This window comes from Chaetodon trifascialis, chromosome 15 (genome assembly GCF_039877785.1).
Source record: "Chaetodon trifascialis isolate fChaTrf1 chromosome 15, fChaTrf1.hap1, whole genome shotgun sequence".
NCBI classification, from domain to species: domain Eukaryota; kingdom Metazoa; phylum Chordata; class Actinopteri; order Chaetodontiformes; family Chaetodontidae; genus Chaetodon; species Chaetodon trifascialis.
In genome coordinates, this window is record NC_092070.1 from 6703528 (window position 1) to 6730196 (window position 26669).

Below are 26669 nucleotides of genomic sequence, written 5' to 3' on the forward strand. Positions count from 1 at the left end.
ACAAAAAACTGATTTAAACTGTTACACACCTTTGTACACACTGGCCTCCTTCACTGTACCCTTAACTGTGCTGCACCTGTTTGGGCGGGACAGCTTACCTTGTCAATCCTATTGGTTCATAGCGTTTTGTGACAACACGTCATAGCTCCACCCAGCCTAAACAGGCGATTGATAACACCTGTTGCAGGACCTATCTCACTAAAGAAAACAACAGATCATATACTATGTAAGGTGTTTGGACACAGGAATAGCCTCGAATTCATTTGCCCTATTTTCTGCTGTAAATATTCTTTTGACTTGCAAACAAAAACAGACAGCACTGCTTCTCTGTCCATGACTTAACAAATTCAGACAGCTCTGCAGCCATATGCGGAACAAGGTTGTTTCAGTCCTTCCAGTCCATCATGTTATTCCTTTGGCAGAAAGACAGGATGGATATGGATCACAATGTGAGACATATTATCAATGTGACTTAATGGTTTATTCTTTAAGAATGTCTTTGTACAAGTCAAAATGCATTCAGAGACATGTAATGTCTGCTCTAACTAGTGATAAATGAAGTGTAGATAGCCTGTATAGGATGCAATATTTCTAAAAAAAAAAAAAAAAAATCTAATAAATGATGATTTAAAGGATATTTGATTGTAGATATTCGGAGATCTGCTGAATCATTATTCGTATCGGTCATATTCTTATCAAGCTGTAACTACACATACCTTGAATTATTATCCTTGTTGGATATTGAGAATATTCAAAGTGAATTTGTAGATATTTAAAATCAGATCAGTCTCGTGAAAATCCTCGCGTGTCGCTGCCACAGCCGCGCAGCGCAGCACGAGATCTCGTCCCTTCCAGTGGAGCTTTTCTCGCCGCTACACCAACTGGTCACCAAAGATGGCGATTTGCTGAGTGCTCATGGATACACACATTTCTCGGCTAGTTGTTATCTTACCAGAAACGCTAACTTTAAGAACAAATTAAGTGCTTTAGCGAGCAACTATTTTTCCATTTGAAGCACATCTGACACGACGTCAGCCGCCGCTACCATGCAAATCACGCTTAAAACACTGCAACAGCAGACTATTCAGATTGAGATAGACCCCGAGCAAACGGTGAGTGGCTATTAGCTAACTTGCTAACTTTAGCTAACATGACTAGCTGCGGTACATATGTTTAAACTTTACGCGTAGACCCAACAGTTAAGGGATAACTCCAATTAAAGAACATTTGTAGTTTCGGCAAAGGGTCTCTGTTAACAACAAGCGCTACGAGTTTGGTCAACCTGCATGAAACGGTTGCTAAACAACCCGAAACCTCACTAGTAAATGTTAGCCAGTTAGCTAGCTGGACAGCCCGACAGTAAGTCATCGGGACGCGACTGCGAACGCATTTGTCATGGTTTCAAGTTTGTGTCGTGGTTGCTTTGCTGCTACTGCTTTACACTAATATCTGATGTGGTATAGTATGTAAGGTCGTAACTTCTGTGATGAACCAGAGATGCCTTCTATGATTGCTAATGCTAACGCTTATGACACTGCCAATTACGATTAGCGGTATTTGTAACGGTCCCAGAGGCTGGCTAAGTTTGTTAGCATGTTCACATTTTTAACATGCAGCGAGCAAGGCCAGAGTTTAGCGGACGTTAGATTGTGTTACTCAGTTTGCTTCTGACATATCATCAAGTTAACTTTTCGCTTTTAGCTTTTTATAGTAAGCACTGTCATGCTGTGTGATACTCTGAATATCAATGAAAAACTCCCTACTTTTGCAAGTCAGCTAGGATGCGCCCCTGCCTGTAATGGCACTGATACTGGTCCATCCAATTTTATTTCAGTTAATAGAGGCTTGGTAGAATACTGAGGTCCTCTGATTTGAAGGGCAGAGATCATCTGATTCCATCATATTACTGTGTAGAAATGAAATCGTTGTTAATTGTTTGCATGCTGATGGTTTTGGATAATGATTTGTCTCTTTTTTATCAGGTGAAGGCCTTGAAAGAGAAGATAGAAGCAGAAAGAGGAAAAGACAACTTTCCTGTATCGGGGCAGAAGCTGATATACGCTGGAAAAATCCTGCAAGATGACACACCTATTAAAGACTACAAAATTGATGAGAAGAATTTTGTTGTAGTGATGGTGTCCAAGGTGAGATCTTATTGTGATACTTCATGGTGACATGGGGTTTTATAGTGTTGTGGTGTTTTAATTAAAATTTCTGAGCTAATCTATTGTCAACAATTAGATTAATTAATTTTAATGTTTAACTATCAAGCTGCTGGTCTGACCGTACTTTCTTTTGAACTGGCAAAGGCTAAGCCTGCAGCTGCCGCCTCGCCTCCAGCCTCAGAAGCCCCCAAGCCCCCTGTACAGGACTCTGGCTCCACGTCAACAGCTGTCCCAGCCGCAACCCCAGCCTCAGCCCCAGCCCCAACCCCAGCAGCTACCCCCATCCCCTCCGAGGAGGCCAAAGAGGAGCCAAGTGCCGCAGCCACAGAACCACAGCAACCAGCCAGGTAGAACCTATCAATTATATATGTTATGTGTTCTTGACATGGTGCAGAGAGTTGGGAAGTAGCACTGGAAAAACACAAACACATGTCACAATTGATATTTATATGAGTATGTAGGTTTCGTACCCCATACAATTCTGATATAGTCGTCTAAGTTGTCGTAAAGTAGTGTTTTTTTCATGTTAGTATTTAAAAGAAGTAAATTATGATTTTTTTTTGACAGAAACACCAACAGCGTGATATGTTTGTCTGTAGATGAATGAGCTATTACTCATGTAGTTTTCAATCCTTAATTGTTAAAAGTGACTTTTGAACAGTTGGTCATTAACATAACTGGAAAACTGCATAGCAGTTAACACTAAATATTAGAAGAAGTTTGAATAAAAAGTAGTAATTTAACTTTAAAAAAAAAAACTTTCCATTTTAAAATAGTTCTTAAATAGTTTTAGATATTCTGTTAGTTAGGATGTTTACATTAAATGGTCTGCTTTACTCGCTACATCATGAACATCTTTAAGGTAAAGACTGTGTTGTTTGATGTCATTGGGAAGAGTAGTCTGATCTCTAATATCCATTATCATATCCTTTTTCTTTGATTCTGTAGTAAAGTTGCAGCGATTGCAGTTTTCTTGGCCAATTTCAGTTTTTCTTTTTTTTAAGTCTGACCTGCCGATTCCTATTTTCTGTTTAAGAACTATAATTGACATCATATTCAAATGTTTTAGTAATTTTTCGTTAATGTCAAATACAATTGTATGATCATAATAAAACACTGACTATTAATAATTTTAATATTTTCTCCCAAACTGCACCAGGTTTCTCAAACAAATCTCAAAATAAAGTGATCCAAGTTACTGGACGCACCTTTTTTGTAAATGAAATCCAGCTGTAAATTAATTGCAGTATGTCCCACGTTATCCAACACGTTTTCTCTCCCAAAGTAAAACGGGTGCAACAAGATCTATACACCTACACATTAAAAATTATTTGCTCGTTTCAACTTGCCCAACATTTCATTTTCAATCAATGAAAGTAATGTGTGCAGTGCAGAGTTTCCCGTTTGTGCTGGACCACACATCCTGGAAGACTTCAATGTCCTGTCCAAACAAGAGAATTTCCGGATGCATATTATCTGTTTATGGAGCCTATTTTCCCATGTTTTTGTGTCCAAGCGACTAGTGGAGACAACAACTTTTTTCAGCATCGAGCGAGAGTGCTGCAGATTTTCCTGGTAGAATTAAGCTAATTACTAGACTTGTAAATTTGACCGGCAGAGAATTGGATATGTCTGACACTGATCATGGCCAATCGATCAGTGCATCTCTGCTTTGTTGTACAGATGTTGGGGCTGACCAAACGGGCTGGTTCCCTCACCCAAATGCATTCTGACAGAGTGGAGAAAAACAGTCTGTCGACCTATATGCTGGATATATGGAACATGCGTTTTTCAGTGGTTAGGATTCAATTATAGCCTCCAGTCTGTAATGTAGCATATTATTTATTGAACTTCTTGGAATGGACACTGAATTTCTAAATGCAGTTGTCAACATTGTCTGCTGCTTTGCTCTTCACTTTGCAGTCACAGTAATAGTTGTGTAGGTTGTCTGATTTTCCTCTTCACCTTTATGTTTTGCAGCTCCAGTGGCGGGGGTCAAGGCCTGGATGCGTCCTCAGCACTTGGTAGGTAACAGATGGCTTCCTGCCAGACTTGTATTACATGTTGTACAACAGCCTGTGCAGCTGTAACACTCTCAGTGCAGTAGTTTGGGGATTTTCTCACTTTCAGTTGTAAATTGTACAATTTCAGATGGTTGACAGTGGTATTAGTTGGCTAATTTTACATCAGTATGTCACTTTTATATAACTTAGACTATACTTTCTGTGCCAGTTGCGGTTGCTGCTGTTAGTCAGGGACTTTACAGGCTGCAGTGCAATACTTACTGTTCCTATATTTAGGCTGTGACAAAAGTAAGCCTTCCCTTATTGTGGTGCTGCAAAGAGCAAAGGGGATTCCCATTTAGTCCATTCATAGATTGTGTACATACTCTGGGAATTTAAGAGTCACGCTGCTGTTAAAGCCCATATTGTATGTGCCTCTATTACCCAGCTGCTGTATACTTTGTGTGATTTAACGTTTAGATTTAGTTGTTTATTACCTTTTTTTTTATTGGTTATTGATGTTTTGCAAAGAGACGGGCATCCCTCAGTGGTGATTTAAGGCTTAGGTCTATTTCTGTAATTATATAAACCCTGAAAGTGAAAACTAAGGAGTTGTTTAGCCTGGGAGATTTCTGCAGCATGTCGCATGATTACAGGAGCGCTCTGAAAATCTACTATGAATATTCAGTTCCATATATCTGCAACTTGCTCCTTCATAGGAGACCTCAGGTACAGTCAGGCTCACATGGCTACAGTGTCAACCCACAGTCACTGCGAAAGGATTGTTCAAATCATTAATGAAAACTACTGCGTCAACATATGCCTCTTCTCTCCGCTGACGCTGCCTGACTTCCACAAAGGAGCAAGACACAATAGCTTCTCACTCAGGACAAAAGTGCCATATCAATAAATGTAAATACACAGTGGAAAGTATTCACCTATCAAGTGAGCAGGCGGAGATCAAACGACTGATTTTTTTTTTTTTTTTTTTTTTTTGAGAATTTAAAGTTTTAATTTTTCAGAATTGTAAACTAAATGTTTTATTTAAGAAAGTGTTTTGGGGACTTGCAAGGTCAGTACTTCTTACATGAGTAATAAGTAGAAAAGCAGCTTCTGGTGATGTTTTTCCCTTCCTGTTGGGCTTCATGCATGAAGGTGTAAATTTGCAAATAAACAACATATGTAGAGTTAATAACTGGGCCGTCTGTATGTGCGTGTTGTCAGTGACTGGAGCCGAATATGAGACCATGTTGACAGAGATCATGTCTATGGGCTATGAAAGGGAGAGAGTGGTGGCTGCACTACGGGCCAGTTTCAACAACCCCCACAGAGCTGTGGAGTACCTTCTCACTGTGAGTCTCCCTCTCACACACACACACACACACACACACACACACACACACACACACACACACACACACACACACACACACACACACACACACACACACACACCATCTGAAAAGCACATGATATGACTATCAGTCATCCATTATTGACCTCAGACTAACAGGTCTTTCCCTTCTTGGCAAATTGTTGTTTTGTACAAATATGGTTCAGCTCTTTGGTATGGTACAGCAATTAATCATTTTTCAAATATGCTCTATAAATTAGAACTGTGCCTACTGCCCATCATATCCACTGTCCACCTGTAATTCCCTCCATAGAAATACTAGACATAACCTAAATTCTTCTCTCTCCAACACACTTCATCTTAAATTTCCCCAAGCGTTAGCTGCCACTACTCAGCTTTGTTTGCCCACTGATTTTACTGTGGAAAAGTCACATTTTGGGAATAAGATTGCTAACTTGGCTGAACAAACTGATGAACGTGATGCTGATCAGTGTGAGCCACTCTGCTTCCTAATGTAGTTTTAGTGTAACTAATGAATGGTAACACATGCTGCGTGCGACATGACATCAAGCACACCTCATTCTTCCTACTGACAAAAATTCATATACTGCGAGGTGTTTCTGATATGCCTGTCTACTCTCAATGATAAGGCTGATAATGCTTATTAGCTGGCTTTAGTTCTGGCTCGTGCATCTAATGAACTGACAACTCGAGTGCATGTTATGTTGAGAATACTGAACTCTTTTTGAGGCAGTTGTCCATTACGATGGACAGTCTTTGCAGGGCCACACCAAATAAAATATCAAGTGTATTCAAAGTAAATGTATTGAGTTGTACCAAATGATCAGTTACCTAACTTCCATGGCCCTCTCAGCAGCATGGAAATGTGTGTTAGTGTGTGTGATTGACAGTCATATTGTTGTGTTTCCAGCGTATTCCCAGCAGCCCAGTCCAGGAGAGTCATCCCCCAGCGCAGGCCCCCCAATCTGGACCCACAGAAGCCCCGGCATCTCTAGCAGAGGGTGAGGCATGCAACTCACTTTGGTCCAAAAATACATGCAGTCAACTTTTATGTGCCTGCCTCTCCCTGCGGTGTAAATAACTGTACTGGTGTAGTATTAATCATGGTGGGGTTAGTGTCCATGTATCAAAATGAACACTGAAAGATGACTCATATAACCGTTGTCAGAAATCCGGATTGTCCTGTCAAGCTTATTTTTGGGAGGCCGTTCGACACAAGACACATTAACAAGTAATTAGAATAAAAAAAAATGTCATAGCTTCACTCGCAGGCAATGACTCATGTGACTCATTACTCACTGAATGTTTTTCTACTGCGGCCATTGTTGTTAGGCTTGTTAGTTGCCTCCATCTTCCTTGAAATTTCATCACTCTGTGAAGACTTGTGGCCTCCCGTGAAGTGGATAAAGGCATTTTATTTATGAGGAAAGAAAGAGAAATAAAAATTATGATATTCAAACAAGGCAATAACTGAAAAGAAAAACATCAAGAAGAGGAGATAGTAGTAAATGTAGTGACATCAAAAAGATTTCCACAGAGGAACATATGGGTGTAAGGCGCAGTCCCTGTCCATCATATCAGCTAGATCATCATTAAAAATATCCATGTACATACAAATATATGCCCTGTAGACATTAATGTCTTGTTTTGGATTAAAGAAACAAAGTCACTTGGACTTGTAATCATCAGTGTCAGCAGTCTATTAAGTATTTGCTTGTGGGAAATCGGCAATGATGAGTGTTTGAACTGACACGCTGATGGTGTCCGCCATCCCTGTTTAAGAGGCTTGCAGGGTTATGATGCCAACTAATACCACAGGCCGTCTTAAAAATGAGCTTTTTCTGTTGTTCATCATTGAGGATGATGGGCTTGTTTTTCTGTCTTAGTGGGAGTTGGGTAGGAGGACTAACATCAGTGTTGTTTTGGCCACGTCTCATAAATCTTAAATATTCTTGATTGCGTGTTATGTCTTCTTAATTGGCTAGCTGGTCCCTGGTTGATCCAGAAGCTTCACTGTATGGTAGTCTGGAGCGCTACGTGTGGTTACTGGGGTTAATGTGAAGCTAACCGCTGATGGTCAGTAAATGTGTCCAAACAGCAGGCTGGCAGCTTGTTTAAGGTGTAGTGTGGACTTTCCTTGTAAACAAGATGTATTCTTACATGAATGATCACATTCAACAAAATGCATCGTGTGCATCCTTGAGGACTAACAAATATTGGTTCCATTTCCTTCCCCATAAAACATTTGGAAAAGCGATGTTTCAGAGTATTTTAAATCCAGCATTGTTACATGTATGTTTACATGTTTATCCATGTTTGCTGTGTTTCTTGGGGCATCACTGCTGCCTCTAGGTGAAACCATTGGCAGGACCTATGTGTGCGCACCAGACAAGCAAAAAGGGGCCCCACAAAAACTGATCGAATGTAGCAAGCAGGGCTGGGCAGTATGACGGTAAATACCATGCGGTGGTTGAAATGTGTCCACTGGTAGAGATTTGGCAGCACCGCTTCCACTGCGGGAGCTATCCCTTTCGCTGTATTTACACACTGTCATCCACAGTGTGTGTGCTGCCGCCCTGCTGCACAGCGAGCGAGTGGGCGTGTTGATGACACTGCAGAGTGTAGCTGCTTCATACTCTTTTCTGATTGCCTGTATGTTGCTTTCAACTGTTTTGCCGACATTGTGGACACGTCCAAATACATGCAGTACTGATATCAACGTAAAAACAGTCCTCTTTATGGATGGATCCTCCTCCTTGTCTTCCTCCTGCACGCTCTACTCGGGGGCCGCACCTTGCCTAAACCAAACAGACTGTTTCCAGTCAGTGACAACAGGTCTCACATGGACTACATTGTCCAGAGTTCATGAGAGAAAGCTGCTTTAGTGTTTCTGCTATACATTCAGGGCAGGCAGCACGATGTAGCAGTCCAGCTGCCTCACAAGGTCACATGATTTGGGCCGCAGGACTGCTTAGGACCGCGGCAGTGGGTAGTGATCATGTGTCTTTAGTGCATCTTGGTTCTAATTTGGAACCTTAGAGTGTAAGTAAAGTAACTATTAACTTGTACTCTTACCTAATTAGGAAATTTGTGTTATTGCTCATTCTGATTGAGTAAGTGATGACATTTTTCAGGTAAGTTGTTTACTGCTGGTGGGAACACATGTCCTTTATAGATAGCACTAGTGGAGCCACAAGGCAGGCGTGGATGCACAGGAAACACACATTTAGCTCAGTCTGGCCATGGATCGTCAGTGTGAAATGGCAGAAAATATAATTAAGTCTGCCTTCTTGCTCATGGTTGTCATTGTTGGATGTCATCAGGAGAGAACCCACTTGCATTCCTGCGGACCCAGCCCCAGTTTCTGCACATGAGACAGGCCATCCAGCAGAACCCTGCTCTGCTACCAGCTCTCCTCCAGCAACTAGGCAGGGAGAACCCTCAGCTTCTACAGGTAACAGTCTGCACTCACTCGCACGCTGAGAACGCAAGAGAGAAACTCACAGATGAGCTGTAGTGTTTGTTTTCATTAACAGTCCCGTTGGTCTTCTCTGTGTAATGTCCACAAGGCAAGCCAGGCTGCATTTGGATTTAATTTTTATTGCCTGACTTATAATTTTTTCCCCTTTGGTCCACACTGTTGTCGTTGTTGTTGTTGTTAAAGCTGTTGTTTATGTGTCCGAGCCTGATGCAAACATTAACTTCAATGGTGGGGCAGCCCTTGAATTTGGAGAGGAGAAGAACAATAAATCAGACAATCTGTGTGTTCAGTCAGAGTCCATGAAGTCACATTTCTGGTCACGTTCTAGTCCTCTTGACCTGATCTGACCTCTCTTTTTCAAGATGTTTTTCAGTTATCAAGGACTGGATGTCTGATAACTTCAGCACTCCACACGAGACAGCCAGCTGCAGTAATGGTTGGTGTCAGCTAGCGTTAGCCTTTGCTCAATGCAGTTACTGAGCAGTGGGCAACTAAAACAGATGTGGTCGATGTGTTTTCTTGCTGAAAACAAATTTCATATAAAAAAAACAGCTGAGTGCCAGAGCAGCAGTCGCTACAGGCAGAAAGAACAGGTGTATAATCATGTTGGCATTATCAGATCAACCTTCCCTGCGTAAACCTTTATTGGCCCCGGGCCGTGGGTTATGTCAGTCCCCGGTTTTGTTTGCAAGTTCTTCGATTGATGGATCTGAGCACCGTTACATGTCTGATAATCACGACCCCTTCCTTCACGTCTGTGTGTCGTCCCCCAGCAAATCAGTCTGCATCAGGAGCTGTTCATCCAGATGTTGAACGAGCCAGTGGGAGAGGGGGGAGAGGCGTCAGATGTTGGAGAGATGGGGGCAGCAGGGGAGGAGGGCGCACCTGTCAACTATATCCAGGTTACACCTCAGGAGAAGGAAGCCATCGAAAGGGTGAGTGTCATGAAGAATGGAGAGTAAATAATGCAAACATGGTTTTTCTCTTGTTGAATTTGGAGTGAAATGTTACAAGTGCTGTTTTTAAAAGTCTTCTTTTGCGTCTCCTTCCTCTTTTTTCCACCTCCTTTCTGTCCATTTACTCGTCCTCACAGTTAAAAGCGTTGGGTTTCCCTGAGGCTCTGGTGATCCAGGCCTACTTTGCCTGTGAGAAGAACGAGAACCTGGCAGCCAACTTTCTCCTCAACCAGGGACTGGAAGATGACTGAACAGCAGAGATCACTGCCTTCCTGCTCCTCCCTCCTACCCCTCCCCTCTTCAGCTCAGCATAAAGACTGCACCCCCAATTTACTGTACAGCTACCAACCTCAGCTCAACCCAACAGGAGGGGAGGAGAGGGGAGAGCCAGCAGGGGGGTGTGGGCGGGGGTGGCGGTGGGAAGGGGAGGGGAGGGGAGGGGAGACGGGGTGGGTTAGGTTACGGTGGGGTTAAACACAAAAAGTACACAAAGTGGAGGCTGTGTGCAGGAAGGTCAGACTTGGCTTGTCAGCGGTCGGGGTGAAAAAGTGTGGAAGAATGATAAAATCCACGTGAATTCCAATGGAATGTGTGGGGTTTGTCTAGGGGAGATCTATAATTTGATTTTAGACGCGCTTTGTGAACATTAGGGAGGGTGGAGGGGGGCGGGGGGCAGGGCTGAAGGGTTTGCGATGAAGAGTGAGTGCTTGTGTGTGAGTACATGTCTGTGTGCCTGTGCAGATGGATGCAGTTAAGTTACAGTTAAGCTGAAAAAGTAATCAATTTGCATTCTCTAAGTTCGTTAATGCTGTAGTGGGATTGTATGGAAGCACATTCTCCTCACTGCACTTCAACATTATCAGTGTGTGTAACTGCTTGTATGTACCTCTGTAAGCCTCATGTACGTACATCCAAGAATGAAACTTGCAGAGATAGACTGGACTGTGCTGCCCTTTGTATGTGTCTGACATGATGTTTCTGGGGTCTGTCAGTCTGTTTGGGGGGGGGGGGGGGGGGGAATGGGAACTAAAGTGACAAATAAGTACCTGGTTATTCTGTTCACTTTGTACCACCCTCACCTGTCCTTCCACAGAGGCTGCACAGACGGCAGCCAATCAGAGTCCCTGCTGTGCCAGCCTGTTTAATTTACTCACACATGCAACTATCTTGTCTATGCTGATAGCTTCTGGTGCTAATTAACACTACCCATAAAAAGCTACTGTGCAACGTAATATGTGCTATTAGGATTTAAAAACACACCAGTAGAGGGAGGAAGTGGAGCAGCCACTGGCCAAGTAGTTTGACCGTCTCACTCAGTAAAAATCTTGTCAGTGTCAGTGTTTAGGAGAAGCAGCTGATCAGCATATATGGAAAATATTTCCATCTAAAAAGAGGGACCCGTTCATCAACACAGCCCACACTCTTGTATGTCTCTGTAGTTTGCCAGGATTTGACCCACGGTATGTGGGAAGACGAGTTCAATACATAACCAAAATGATTAAATGCCCTCACTCTTATGTTCTTAGGTGTTATATGCAAATGAATTTGCACATCAATCTGTGTACCGCCTGGGGTTTTAACAGTGTCACGTGTGATTGAGTCATCGGGATCATGCACCGGCTTCTGTTTTCCTCACGTCAATTCTTAACAGGTCCAGATGCATCAAGAATAAACGACGTTACACAGTCATATGGTGACGACCATCATACATTGTACTAACATGTCAAGGATGTCGAGAAAAGCTTTTTTTTTTTTTTTTTTGGCCAGACATCCAGAAAAACTTCAGGGAACTAACTGGGAACCAGATCCATCTTCAGTTTTTAATCTTCTCCACCGGGGGAAACTGCAGTCAGAAACTTAAACCATTCGATTTGATTGCACCTGAGTTCTAATGAAGCTTAAATTAAATTCTGAATAAAAGAAAATTACGCAAAGTTAATTTCCCTGTCGTCTAAATCTTCTGGCACTCTGCCCTCCACTGTACGGCTGGTGCTGCAGTTAGTCTAGCAGAGGTAGGACCAGAGGGGCGCATTATTCAGTCATGTATTTACTGTGCTGACTAAACACTGGCTCTGTTTGCACGCACACTAATGTTCCAGCATTATTTTAAATATTCTCTTTGCACATTCCAAATCAGGCCTTAATAGTGGAATATTTTCCGATTAAGACGTGAGATGTTCTGATGTTCTTCAGGTTTTGGGAGCGTTCTCTGGACGTGTGCCTTCAGAATGTGTCTCAGTTGAGGTTTTTACTGCAGTTTGTGAAGCGCGGCCTCTCGCCTGGTCAGCTCTGTGCCATGTACACAAGCCAAATAACCAGCAGTTTGCAAGTCTGAGGTAGAAACACATGCACAAAGGAAAAACCCACATTTCTAGTTGGAAGGAGAAACACCTACTTTCAAACACCAGAAATGTTTGGATACTAACAAGTAGTTGGTGTGTGCGGCTGCATGTAAACAGGCATAATGGTGGAATCTTCATTTTCATCATCATTAAAACAGCCTAGGAATATTGAAAAAAGGGCAAATATTTTGTACATGTAGGCATTGTCATTTTTAATGATGTACACTTAATCATTGCCAAGAGTTTGAGTACGAGTTTATAATGTGCCCCTCTTCTTTAAATGGCTACAGTGCCCCCACCCCAAAGCTTTCTAAACCCACCCCTGACTGATGGCAAGGAAACACGTTTTAGTGAACAGAGTTGAAGCTTCATTGTGCATATTGAGGCTCGACTACACACAAAACAGCCAATGAGAGCAGATTGTCGTTGGGGAGCAGATGCAGTCCATCCTCACCATCGCAGTGTGTGTGTGTGTGTGTGTGCGCGCGCACATGAGCTGATGGTCCACTATGGATCACTGCATTCTGAAGCTTCTTAAGTGGCCTGGTTTTGGTGTGTCCATGTGTGGAAACTGATCGGATTGCAGAGGTTCTTCAGCTCAGTGTGCGTCTGTGAGCAGACATTAAGTGTTAAAAAAACAGAATGTTTCCAGTCTCTTTCTGTATGTGTGGAGGCTGCTTTCACTGATAACTGTCAACATCAACATGACCTTAGACTATGCTGTGCTACATTAAATATCAGCAGTCTTTCAGGCCTTTGACTGTTTGTGCCTCATTAGCAGCAGCATCCTGCATCTTACTCACAGTCTGAATCAGTGGTGCCCCCAACAAATTGGCCATAGGGGTGGATAGAGGGGGCCTCTGAGGATCTCGGGATGGCACACCAAAAGCCAGAACTGAATTTCAGGAATTCTATTGTGCTGTTGCAGTATATAGACTCAGCTCTGCAGGCAGCTGCCAGCTAGGTTAGCTTCCGATGAAGGCACCAGAGACGAGGCTGAGCTCAGCTGCTGTCCACGAGTCATCTGGCAGTGCTGTGCAGCAGCAGGCCGGGGGAGGGGGAGGGCTGTGGCACGGTGACGGACGTTCAAAAGCAGCTGCATATGTTATTTTCATTTACACTAATCTGAAATATTTACAGCGCTGATTTGAATGAATAGCACCTAATGAATTATCAGAAGGAGATAATGCACAGTCAGACGCAAACATGAGAGCAGGCATGCATCACTTCCTGTTACAACAATCATGCGCCTCTTTTGGGTGAAAACAAGCACTGCACACAATGCCACCACCACCCGTTAATTAAAAAAAAAGGCCCAGTTTAAGAATTGCTTTACTTCCTAAAGAGTGAAGGACAGGACAGGAAGAGATCTGTGGCTTCAGGCCGCTGCAGACAGGAAGCAAAGGTCAGTCAGTATGTGTACGTCTTCATCACAGTTCAAGTAATGATGTAAATGAGTAAATGATGGGCTGATTGTGCCTGTAGATCAAAGCAAATCAGAGGAGACTCTTAGTGATGGTGTGAGTACATTTTTACTGTGAAAAAACATGGTCCTATTATAAAACACCTGCTTTTAGAGTGGAGTCTGGCGTAACAGTCTGTCCACTCATACGACTGAGACTGCCTCATTCTGGGGGTTAGGGTTAGGTTCTTAAGACTGTAATACATGCACAACAGCTTCCATACTTACTATCAATGAGCAGTAATGAAGAGGTGATTGAGAGGAATTCATTGGCCTCGTAGTTGCAGAATAGATCATGCAGAATAAGGCATTATTAAGTGCTTTATAATGACTTAAGAGCCAATATGCTGCTAATAAGCAACTAGTTCAAGATGAATATGTGTACCTTAATATAAAGTGTTCCACTGTTTCTATCTGTAACAACAGCAACAGCATACTTGTTTGCCTGGCTGGCCATAGGATTTGGGCTCCTAATAGCTAGAAAGCAATGCGGTTTTCTTAATTTTGTGCTATCAAACTGGCACAAACCCCAGAATGAATATTTATTGCCAGTGAAATAAGAGTGGCTGCTTTTATCCAAAAATGGCTGAAGGAATGACGCAAGGCCAGTCAGCCATTATGTCCACACACAAGGGCCAAAATCCATCAATAAATAGATGAAATGAAAGGATTTGTACAACAAAATCATAACACCTAAATACTGAAAAAGTGGAAACAGGGAAGTTTGCAAGTGAGAAGTCCAGCTTGAAATCCACCATGCAGCTGTTCCTATTGGCAGTCTAATGGAGGTAGTGTGTGCCTGTGTGCTCAGCTTTGCAGCCTTGAAATGGTCAGGAATGAACTGTGTTTGGAACAGTGTTTAATTTATGCTAATTTACCCGAATAAAACACACAGAACGGTGCACAATACCCCCCCCCCCCCCCCACATCCCAGACAGCTATACAGCACATCCAACAACACAGAGAGACAACTGAATAAAATTGAATAATTACAAAAAAGGTCACAGAATTAAACCTGCTGTGAATAGACATCAAACAAGTTTAATTAATCATGTGAAATGAAGTAAAACATTGAGCTGTATCATGTTGTGTGTCTCATAATCGGGGTCTTCTACTCTGAAAAGTGTTTACCTCTTAGAAATAAGATTTTCAGGTCTGCAGGTGAATAATCCATCAAGTCTGGAGCCACCTGTCAATCATCTTCTTTTGGACTGAAGGAGACATTTTTTTACCCAGATAGTTATAAAACACCAAATTAGACATAGACGGGTCAAATATATCTGGAGGTAGCTGTTTTTTTTGTTTGTTTTGTTTTTTTGACTTAGAAAATGCCTTTTCTAAGTCCTGGTTGATTTTCCTGGATAAGTACAGAGGAAGCATCTGCAGCACATATAGAAGTCGAGGGAGGATATTCATCTTAGCGAGGCAGATTCGCCTGTTGTCAGCGGGGGCAAGTTTCCACACTTCCTTCACATCTGGGGGTGCTTTTATTCCCAGATATGCGAAACTGGAAACTGACCATTTAAAAGGAAAATTGTCGAAAACTTCTGCTTCGTTCTGGGTATCAGGGGTATTGTTGTTAAGTCACTGGAAGCTGTCAGGATAGCAGGAATTGATAACTGGGGCATTCATCAATTAAACTTATGTCTCGTTGAGTTACACAGCTACACATTTCGAGTTACACAGTAAGATTACCACTTCAAAGTTCCTTTAATTGATTTTTCAAGCTATAAACACACCGCTGTCACTTTATAAAGCTGTTGCAGTGATAGCATTAGCAAACAGTTACTTATTTACACATTTGGAGTCGTGTTTCTGGCCACCTGATGAATGTAACCCTAACCCCCACATGTGATGTCACCCAGTGGTTTGTGGACGACTGTTTTGAAGCCTCGAGTTTGGAATGGCTGTTTATCATTGTTTTTTGGAGCCAGAAGTGACATATTTGGAAGAGAGGAGGGAGCTCGGGAGGATACTCAGGTAATAAATCAAGTGAGAAGTAGGGTCATTTTCTCATAAGCTTACATACAGACACACTTCTTTTTGCAACCAGTGGAGTCACCCCCTGCTGGTTTTAGAAAGAATGCAGGTTTAATGTTTCAGACCTGGACCTACAGTCTATGGTCTCTACCAACTGCTGAGGGAAATATCTGACTCTTTAGCTAAATGCTAGACTATCTTCATTTATAAATCAATGCAGCTTTAAAGGTGAATTTATGCGCAGAGCTGCTGCTTAATCCAAGAATTGAGCTAAACGCAGCTAAGATCACAATTCAGCGCACCTTCACACTGTACACACATATAAAAGAGGTCCCTTTGAGTGAAATCATTCCCCATTAAAGTTTCAAATAAACTAGGGAAAAAAGACAATTGATCATCAGATATTTGCATGCAGTTATTTACTGTTTACTATGTTTACTGCTGGAAATACACACTGAGTGACAATTTGCTAGAGACTGTCAGCCATTTCCATTGAACTGAATTCAAATAATCTCATATTCAGAAATAGGAAAACAGACTTGTTTGATGCTGACTGTGGGAGATTAAGATTTTTAGGTCAGTCCTGAGGTGTTTAGTGTTAATATTGAGCTTCCATGGAATGGGAAACACATCCATGGTCCTGACAGGAAGTATCTGCATATATAACAGATACACAGTGTTATCTTGGACATAATACAGGCATGCATAGTAGACAACCTGTACAGGCTGAGAAGTACTGGACTAAAGCCAACTGCACATAGAGTAGTTCAAACTAGCTCCAACTTAACCAGCTGTAACAGTAAAGTGCACTGATGCATCAGTGTTAACAAGTCAATAATGGAACAAATGAATAATCCACCACTGAAATGACACAGTAATAATCACACCTGACATGCAGGGTACAGTCAAGAACATCCTTTTATTCAATCAAGTAAAGGGGTTGCTCTTTTCAAACTGTTTTTTATTATTATTATGGAAAAGAAACTGTAATTAACACATGCATTTCACCATGGGCTCTGGGGGGTGTGTCTGAGGATGGGACGCTGCTCTGAGGGAGGAAGAGGAGGAGGGGGAGGAGGAGGAGAAGGAGGAAGAGGAGGAGCACTCACAGTGAGAGGTGTGTTACAGGCCAGAGGCGAGCCAGGGGGCTCAGTCTATACTAAACATCCCGGCATCCTACAAAACGTGTTAAAAACAGAGCGAAGTAATAAAAAGAAATCTGCGGACGGTGGGGCCACAGGGTCCGACTGGGCTCTTTGAACGGTGCAGGGGCAGATACTGGAGACACCCTCCCTCAACAAAGCACACACACACACACACACACACACACACACACACACACACACACACACACACACACACGCACACACACACACACTGCTCCCTGCAACCTGTTCCGTCTCTGATATGGCTTCTCGACTGTGGCGCTTTCACTTGATTGCTAATACTGCTGCTGGCGTCATTTGCTTGATGAAGAAAAATATAAAGTTGCATATATATATATATATATATATATATATATATATATATATAACTTTGTATTTTTTATTTTTTTGCAGGACAAGAATCTGTAATCACTTGATTTTGCTGGTGGAATTTGGAGGTGCTTTCTCAATCAGTCACCAAAGTCTTGGAGTTTTGAACAGCCTTTGGAAGCATATCACTTTGGTCAATCACTGTGATTTAGAAAGGTGGTGAATCAATACAATATTGTGAGGCAACGTGTAACATCTCTTAATGATTGTGCTAAATCTGAGCCTTTCAGTCACCGTGCTGTGGAACCAGTCCGCTTATAAGGTGCTTCGAGTCATTTTCAGTTTCATTTTTTCCTGTTTTTCTTTAAATAGCTGGTCTCATACAACCACTAGAAAGGTGCATAATTGAAGGTCTCGACGCAGCATCTTCCTGCTGCCGAAGATACGCAGTAACAATGACAAAAAAAAAAAAAAGCAAATCCAAATTCAATTATAAAAAAATAAATAGATAGAAACAAGGATTACAAACAAACCTGCCTACACTAGCAGTCCTACTGGTCATCTCCCTCGCCTGAGCCCAACACAGAGGTCCCCATGAGTGCTCCTCTCCCTCCACCGGGGGTTGATTTGTCATTGACTTCTCCCAGGAGGGGGACAAGTGTCTCTGCCCCGACCCGGCCCCTGTCCTCAGCACAGCCCAGAGCCCCGTGGTGTAACTTGTTCACTTACATTAGCTGTTGAATGGAGAAGCTGAAGAAGATGGGTATGGTAATACAATGTGAAGCGTACAGACAAGAATAACATGTGAGCTAACTGCATTCTGCTCAGACAAAAAAATCTTTGCGTATTCTTTTTTTTTTCTTTTTTTTTTTTTGAAACCCCGCCGTTCAGAGAAAGGGAGAAAGGAGAAAAGGAGGGTGGGTGGGTGGTTGGGGGTGGAGGGGAGGGTTACGCGGCTACAGACTATTCCAGTGTCCAAGATAGACAGAAGACAAGATACAGAGGAAGAGAAGCAAGACAGAAAATATCTTTTTTTTTGGGCTTTTTTATGCTTTTCTTAATTATTCAACAATAAAAAGAGGAACTAAATCACACCAATTTCCTTTAGTACTATGTATACTGCTTTAAAAAGCTCGAAGAAGAGGAAGAGAAAGATATAGAAGGATGAAGGAGGGGACTTTTTTTTTCTTTTGAGATGGGCACTCAGGATTACAAGATGGAATCTGTGAACAAAAGGCACTTTTTAGGGACAACCTTTAAGATGCTCTGAGTCTATAACACTACATCACCAAACAAATATTTATAATCATTTACAGTGGGAGATGGGGATTCGGGGGGGGAGGGGACAGGGGGTGGGGTTCACTTGAATTGATGACAGCAGACCAGCTGAGCAGACAGAGGCTGCTAATTCCCTCTCACTGAACCAACAAGACATTTACACCAAATCAAAATCATCACTCACGGTCTTTTTTTTCTTTCTTTGAAAGGGGAATCCATACTTGTGCATCTCCCAAATCGGGGAAGATCTTGTCTTTGTCCCACATTAGGATCACTTGTGTTGGATACATGATGATACAGTCTGAAAAAAAGCTTTTTACAAGGTGTTTTTTTTCCCGTACGACTGCTCCTCTGCTATGGTGTAAAGGTTGGGGGGAAAAATGCCTTTTGTCACGACAACCTTTTCATAGAATGAACCCCTCCCCCCTCGGTAAATACAAAAAGAGAAATAGAATAATGCATGTTTTCCTAAAATTTGCTTTTATGATAACACTTAATTTCGTTTATTACTATTTATGTATAATAGAGATTGAATGTACTTTATTCTTTACGAAAGCACCAGTTTTCATAGTGATATATATTTTATGAGTTGAAAAATTGTTCCTTCAGCCCTCCCACATTCTGAAAACAAATGGTTAGAAATGAAGTTTGTTTTTCTTAAAAAAGTGATAAAAGGAAAAAAAAAAAAGCACAAAAAGGAACTTAAAACAATTTCCCCAAACTTACTTACAAAGACTGGGATTTTTTTTATCGCCGCCCTCGTATTTAGAGTCCCAGAGCATGTGGACTTCGAAAACAAACAAAAAAAACCTCAGAGGGTCTTCCCTCTTTTCTCGTGACACCCTCAAACAATCGCTAACAAACAAACAATTCCTCTACCAAGGCATTGCACATGGCTCAATCAACATACATCATTTAGTTTCAAGAACAATACTTCCCATCAAAACAAGAAAGAAAACAACAAAACCTAATCTGTTCTTTTTTTATTTTTTTTACCCTTGACAACATTATCATCACTGTCTATGTATCTATTGTTGTTTGCCATGGATTTTCCTTTATGTCATTTAACGCGAGAGTGGGTTTAGAGACTGGTACTTGAGCTCTAATCAGCGGTTTTTGAGATGCATCCTATGACTGTGCGATGTACGCCATGCTTCAAAAAATAACTAGACTGCCACAGAGCTTATCTTGCAAATAAAAAAATGTATATATCTATAAATATATATGTGTATTATATATAAAGATGCTTGCGATTATCTAGTGAGCTGTCGCTGTTTTTTTTTTTTCCTCTCCTGACATAAATTTTTCACCATTCACTATAGCTTATATGTGAGAAAAAGAACCTGAATTCATGTTTGACAAATTGCATAATGGGAATACAGAGGCACTTCCATAGATTAGAAAAGAAATCACCTTAGCCATCGTTAACGTCTTGCTCAGCAGAGCTAGTTCTCTCTACGAAGCTGATGAGATGGTCGCCAGTCGGTTGGCCAACTATGTTGTGTTTCCCTGCAGTGAAGAACGTGGCCAGGCAGTCCAGTTATTTTGTGAGGTTTGGATGAGTGGATTGAATTTGAACAGGAAATAACTGAATCGGTCAGAATATGTGTGGGCGAATGATTAAAAGCATAAAAGGCCTCCTCAGATTGTCTATTTTTAAGACTTCCCTTTGAATTCAGTCGGGCACAGGGGATGTGTTTGCGTTAATAGTGAGTGGTCTTCAGAAGTCCATGTGTTTGAGAAGCGGTGATCTGTGCTCTACGAGTGTGTCTCCATCCCAGCGACACATCCACTGATCTGAAACACTACGTGGTGGTCAATCAACTGTAATCCTTACCAAAAAGAAATTCTCAAGGTTGGCTGGCATGATTGTTTTAGTGCAGTTTTGATCATTAAGGGCTCATCCATTCACAATAGCTAGAGGGGAGTGCTGGTGTGTGTGTGTGTGTGTGTGTGTGTGTGTGTGTGTGTGTGTGTGTGTGTGTGTGTGTGTGTGTGTGTTGGGGGAGATTACCATAGCAACCGGGTGACGGGTGATCCTCCTACCGCTAGCCTTAGAGGCCCTCGCTCCCTCACAGAAACCAGCCCGATATGTCACATATTCATTTTGCTCCACAGTGTGGCTCCCTCTGCTCTTGGAGCAGCAGCCCGTCTGGGAGTGTAAACAACAGGGTAAACTTTAGGGAGACAGAAAGAAGAGCTACTCTCTCTTTTACTCTGGGTCCCATCTTCAGCAACCTTCCCTCCTTGGTTTTGTTTTTCTATCACTCATATATCACCACCGGTTCACCAGCTGTACCCGGGTCAAATGGTAGATGCAGCGTTTTTTTTTTTCTTCTCCTTCTTCTTTTTTTTAAGCTTTTTGTTGACCTGTGTGGTTCAGCAGGTGAGTTCCCAGGAAAAAAGCTTTTCGTGATTGTCAAAACTCTGCACTGTGCGGTCTTAAAGTACAGCATGTGGCAAACAAACCATGTTGAAAATACGCACTTTCGCTTTCTGGCCAAAAGAATGGTGCCGCTCTCATGTCTCTGTGGTTAATACGAAGCTCAAGCTAACAGCTGGTTAGCTTAGTTTAGCACGAAAGCAGAAAACAGGAGGAAACAGCTCGCCTGGCTCTCTCCAAAGGTAACAAAACCCAGGACAGCCCAACAATGCACCCCTTGTGTTGTTTTTACGCAGAGTTGATTTCGCTCTGAACGGCTGCTAAACTCACTAATGAACACTTCATTTATTGCGCACAAAACAGGGTTTATGTGCTGAAACATTCATTGGCGGTTGCCAGGTCTGAACGCGCTGTAAAAACTGTGATTTGTACAGATCAGACAATCTTGATTAACATGAGCTTTAGAGGTGCTGGTTTGTAAACTGTGCTACCTTTGGACAGTCCAGGCTAGCTGTTTCCCCGTTTCCAGCCTTAATGCTAAGCTAAGCTAACCGGCATGCTTGTGGCAGTTTCGTCTTTGACGCACAAGCATGAGAGTGGAGTCCATCTTCTCGATCTGACCCAACAAATAAGCATATTTCCCGAACCATCAAACGTTCTCCTCAAGTTTTGGCATGTACTATTTGATCCAGGTCAGCTAACCACCCTGTCTACGCTGCTTCAACATCCTACTTCTTACTGTGTTTCTCTATAAGGTGCTGTCATTCAAATACAAAACAATTATAAAATAGTACAAATCCAAAAGGAATAAATTCAAATAAGAGAATACACAAGAGATAACAAAATCATTCATCTAAATTACAAGAGGGCAAAGGGGGAACCAATAGCTGCTGTCTATAGTTGTGAAAGCTGTCAGTGATGATGTACTCACACTGTGATTTTCAGTGTGTGTGTGTGTGATGTTTTGATCTCTAATCGCATAGCTTCTCTGGGCTTACTGCATATAAAATGAAAATATGATAACACAACACCACCACCACCACCTATGAATACTACAATCTAAACGGTCTGACTGGGCAACTGTGTGTGTTCTTAATTGTACATACGTGCTGTAGTCATGGCACAGATTGTGTGATCTTTCTGAGTGTGCTGTGGGGGGAGATGTGAGAATGCACGGAGGCCAGTGATTTGTCAAACTGAACGATGCGGGTCAAGGACACGTGAAGGCTTCTTGGACCTTGGTTTTTCCTCTTTAAAACTCTTAATAGGCAAGTCTGGTTTACCTCCCATGCCTTGTAGGTAAATAGTGCACATTGTTAAGATTAGTGTTAACTGATTCAGCTTCTAGTGCAACCCTTAATCAAGATATGTTTTGGCATGGTCTCTCTCTGGTTAGTAGTAGGGTAAAAAGGGACTTTGTAGAGTCAATGGTCATTCAGAGCAAGAGAAACATTGGTCAATTTGATTATGTTTTGGGTGATGACAGACATCACAGGAGCGTGGACTGCAGCTTTCATTGGAAATCAAATGGTGTCTTTGATCAGGCTGTGGATTCATTGTGGGTGAAGCTTTGTAGCTTAAGTGTTAAATCTGTGTTGTGGACACCTGATTTGGTTGGGCAGCTGATTTTCTTAGCCATTCATGACGCAATGCGTCCTCACGAAGTAGGAGAAGTTGACCGCTTTTTTTTTTTCATCCTCAGGTTCCTCTTGCCTTGCTGCTGTGTTGTGCTGGTTCTGTGGTTTCAGGAGAGATGCCTGCTCGCTGCTGTTTGTCCCCTTGCCCCTTCTTTATCCTGGCATCCTCTTGTCCATCCTTTCATCTTTCCATCTATCCATCTTTGCTCGGAACGGGTGCTCCCTCTGACTGGGTAAATGAGTCCAGAGTTCCTCTAAAAGCATAGTGCTGCTGTAATTTCCTGCGTTGCTTGGTTATATTTTGTATCAGGTGAGACGTACTGTCAGGGCCGGTCGGTGGGTTGGTTGGAGGACAGTTATTATCCTGCGGGTTGTTTCTCTGTTTTTCTATTTCCGATTGTAAAGAAAGAACTCTAGTTGCTGGTTTGTGCACAGATCTTGTCAGAGGAACCAAGACTGCAAAAGAAAAAGGGGAAGGCAGGGTGGGGAATGAGATCATGTTAGTTTCAAAACTAGTCATGTGTGTACATGTGCATGCACCAGCAGTGGACAAAATAACAAAAACAAGAGTTGAATACAATTGAATGCACTCAAGTGTGAGCACTTCTAGCTCTTGGATGGATATGAAACTCCCCTGGTTTGAATCATCAGCGTAAAATCTGACCCACTGTGATAGAAAACACATTTGTACACTCTAATTCAATCCAATACAACAGGTTTGCTAAAACTGGGATTGTCATTCATTTAATGCAAATGTATTGAATACTTGCTGAGATATTTCAGTCTGGACCAAAGTGATGGACTGACTGACCCTGTGGCAACAAAGAAATATATCAGAAATCACTATGACAGAAGCAAACTGCCAAAGCTGCTGTAAAGTGTTATTTTGTCCCTGAAAAGGACAGAACTGTACACTGTGTTGACTTTTGGCTGCTTGATGTTCCTACAGTTCCTAAAACCAGTGAGTGACAGAACAGTCATCTGGGCCTCCAGCCCAGCTATGACCGCTTCTGTCCATGTCTGGAGTCAAATATGGTATGTCTTGAATTTGGCCGAGCAGTGAGCGGCTACTAATGGCCAAGCAGCAGCAGGGGGATAGCAGTCTGGCGCTCCCTGTCACTTACACCATCTTCACGTTGGGTTTCTCCCACTCAGCGTGAGCAGGGAGCAGAAATGGGTCACCGCTGCTGCTGTTGGCTGCCCTGCTTGGCCTACAGGATCTGGCACTGTGGACTAGTGCGCCAACATTCTAGAAGTCAAGCCTTGGAAACTACTCTGAGCCTCCAGGGAAGCAGCCTTTTGTTTTGTTTGACTCTAACAGGTCGCATGAATACCCCCCTTCTGCCTCCTGCACTTCTCAGCTACCCTGCTCCCCTGGGCACTGTCCCAGCAGGCATTGAGCATTGTGACTTCTCTCCTCTTACTTACTCTCTCTCTCTCTCTCCTTGTGTATGCTCTTACACACACACACACACACACACACACACACACACACACACACACACACACACACACACACACATACAATCCATCTATCTCCCGTGAACACTCCCACTAAATCCTTGGCAGCAGACAGTGACCACCCTCTTTTCTTTCTGCCCCCCCCAACTCTCACCCCCTCTCGAGCAACCCCTTCTCAAATTCAAGATCAACTCGCTATGACATCATGTCTGGTTGCCGGGGGTAACGAGACGGCCGGGACGTGACTTCTATAAGGTTTGCTCCGTTCCCTCCATCTCCCCTCTTTTCCTGCCCCGTTGGTATCTTGTTTCCCTTCTCCCCTGGTTGCAGTGCCTCACGTTTGCCACTAGAGGGCACTGGGAGCCTGCTGTTGTCAGTGTGAGACGCTCTCCAGCCTGTCCTGTGGTTACCACATGCACACTTCTCATACACACATCCCCTTTGTATTGCAATCTATCTTTTTTGTAGTGGATCATTCATCTTTTTGTGTCATTTTCTGAGTGGCAGATGCCGACAGTTAGTACTGTGTGTTTTGGTTCTGCCATGAAAAGTAAAACCATACTTCAGACATTATGTCTGACTCACAATTGAACACCAATGAGCTGTTTAAGAAAAGCATATAAAGACACGCTCCATGGCCAAAAGTATGTAGATGCCCCTGACCATATGCTTTTGTCACTTTTGGCATTGTGCTTTCATGGTTTGGTTGAGGCCTCTTTGCTCAAGTGAAGAGAAGACGTAATGCTGCAGCATTCGGTCACATTTTAGACAATAGTGTGCTTTGTGGCAACAGTTTGGGGAAGAGCCTTTCTTGCTTCAACATGACAGTGCCCCGATGCACAAAGCCAGGTTCATGGAAAAATGGTTTTCAAAGTTTGGTGTGGAAGAACTTTGATTGGCCTGCACAGAGCCCTGACCCCAACCTCATCCAACACCTTTGAATGCCAACAGTGAAACAGTGAGTTAGTGAATTAGTGTCAGACCTCACTATAATGCTCTTGTGGCTGAATGGGAGCAAATCCCTGCAGCCAGGTTCAGAAATCTGGTGAAAATCCTGGAACCAGGGGAGGGGAGGCTGATACAGCAGTACGCTGCCTATGACCATGCCCATGATTTTGGCAGGAGATATTCAGAAATCACATATAACATAACATAATAACATACCAGGAGAAAGGAATCATTCAAAAATAAGGTATTATTCGGAGTATACATTAGTAACAAAGAAGACATTAGTAAGAAGAATTAGAAGAAAAACTGACGGTGTGGAGAGCGCTGGAGCTGAAACAGATAAAAATTGGAGTGAGATTGAGAGAGGAAGGGGAATAAAGGAGTTTAGTATAATGAGTGGAGAGGCAGAAAGGATCAGGAATGGGGGAAATGGAAAGCGAGGAAAAGTAAGTGAACAGAGGGCAAGGAAACAAGGGAGGGGATCAGCCGAGCAGTTTCAGATGGTTTCCATGTGTTGAGGAGCAGAGCTGAGCTGGCTCCAGGTGGGTGTGGTTGGACACTAATGAGAAAAGTACTGTGGTAACGGAGGAGGCATATGAATGAGGCGCAGAGTAGTGAAGGGAAGGAACGAAGAAGGTGAAAGAGGCAGAGAGTACAAGGCAGAAACAAAATGAATAAGAGGGAGGGGGGAGCAGAGAAGGACCAAGCTAAAAAGAGAGAGAAAGTGAAGCAGTGAGGGGGGATTCAGGGCGTTCAGCAAGAGGAGGGAGAGGAGAGGAAGCAAGGAGAGGGAGCGAAAAAGGCAGCGAGGGAGAAGGCCTGCTGCCTGAAGGGTTGGCTCCATATGTGCCAACTTAACAGTTGAGCACATATGGTAAACCACACATGTACTGTAAAATACAGATATACAAATGCACACTGATGATGCACTGTGGGATGGTGTGAGAGGAGAGGTGGTAGAAACCCAGCAGCAGGATTCTGGGAGCAAGGGAGTAAGACATAGTTTGCCGTACATCCACGCAGTTAATAAGTTTTTCAAGTTTGACCAGTTATCCCAGTCAAGATGAGGCAACAGATGAGTTTCTGTGTGTCATTATATCCCAGACTCCTACCTGTGTCTGCTGCGGGATGTTCAGAAAGTTGTTGTCCCGTGATCCGATGCCGACAAACCTGTTGGGAGCTGTGGCGCCTGGCGTGGAGTATGCTAGAAAAACACAGGAAGAACAAAAGAAGACATGAGTGCAGACACAAGGACAGCTGGCACTTCAACAGCTTAAAGCCATAGTTGCACTCTGGGAAATATACTTATTTGCTTTCTTAGCAAAAGTTAGATGAGAAGATTGATACCACTTTCATCTCTGTACTGTAAATATGAAGCTACTGCTAGCAGCCTGTTAGCTTTGCTTAGCACACAGACTAAAGAGTGGGACACAGCTAGCAAAGGTAGCAACAATCCACCTACCAGCAGCTCTAACACTCACTAATTAACCAGTTATATGTAGTTTGTTTAATCTGTACAAAAAATGTATGAAAAATGGCACGCCCGACCAAGAAATAGTCCAAAACATAAGACTCCATATAACCATAATATGTAATTTTTGCACATTTGTACCAATTAAACCAAGATATAACACTTAAATCAGTGAGTTTTAGAGGTGCTGGTGATGGCTTTTGTTACCTTTGAACGTGGTCGGGCTTCCTGCTTTTATGCTAAGCTAATCTG

General features: G+C 42.7%; 2 protein-coding genes across 45 annotated transcripts in view; one reads left to right on the forward strand and one right to left on the reverse strand.

The window, feature by feature from the left end:
* Positions 1–871: 871 nt before the first annotated feature.
* rad23aa (RAD23 homolog A, nucleotide excision repair protein a) lies at positions 872–10922 on the forward strand. The gene is made up of 9 exons (XM_070981792.1): positions 872–1112; positions 1983–2144; positions 2310–2512; positions 4146–4189; positions 5393–5520; positions 6454–6544; positions 8867–8997; positions 9798–9959; positions 10118–10922. Exons 1-9 carry the CDS (start codon positions 1047–1049, stop codon positions 10229–10231), a joined length of 1101 nt encoding a protein of 366 aa, XP_070837893.1. The 5' UTR covers positions 872–1046; the 3' UTR covers positions 10232–10922.
* Positions 10923–20858: 9936 nt separating this feature from the next.
* nfixb (nuclear factor I/Xb) overlaps positions 20859–26669 on the reverse strand; it is a 131235-nt gene continuing 125424 nt past the window's right edge. For 43 of the 44 annotated variants that reach the window (XM_070980553.1, XM_070980580.1, XM_070980560.1 and 40 more), the window contains 2 exons: positions 26059–26150; positions 20859–22993 (listed from right to left, as the gene is read on the reverse strand). In XM_070980553.1, the coding sequence (XP_070836654.1) occupies positions 22979–22993; positions 26059–26150 (107 nt within the window). In that variant the 3' untranslated portion in view covers positions 20859–22978. The remainder of the gene's footprint in view (positions 22994–26058; positions 26151–26669) is intronic. The other variant, XM_070980592.1, reaches the window with a different exon arrangement.

Bases quoted from the DNA above. Each gene is read 5' to 3' on its own strand.
- rad23aa (XM_070981792.1), top strand. From the start codon at position 1,047: ATGCAAATCACGCTTAAAACACTGCAACAGCAGACTATTCAGATTGAG. The intron at 1,113-1,982 runs GTGAGTGGCTAT...CTTTTTTATCAG, and splicing joins AGATAGACCCCGAGCAAACG to GTGAAGGCCTTGAAAGAGAA. The intron at 5,521-6,453 runs GTGAGTCTCCCT...TTGTGTTTCCAG, and splicing joins CTGTGGAGTACCTTCTCACT to CGTATTCCCAGCAGCCCAGT.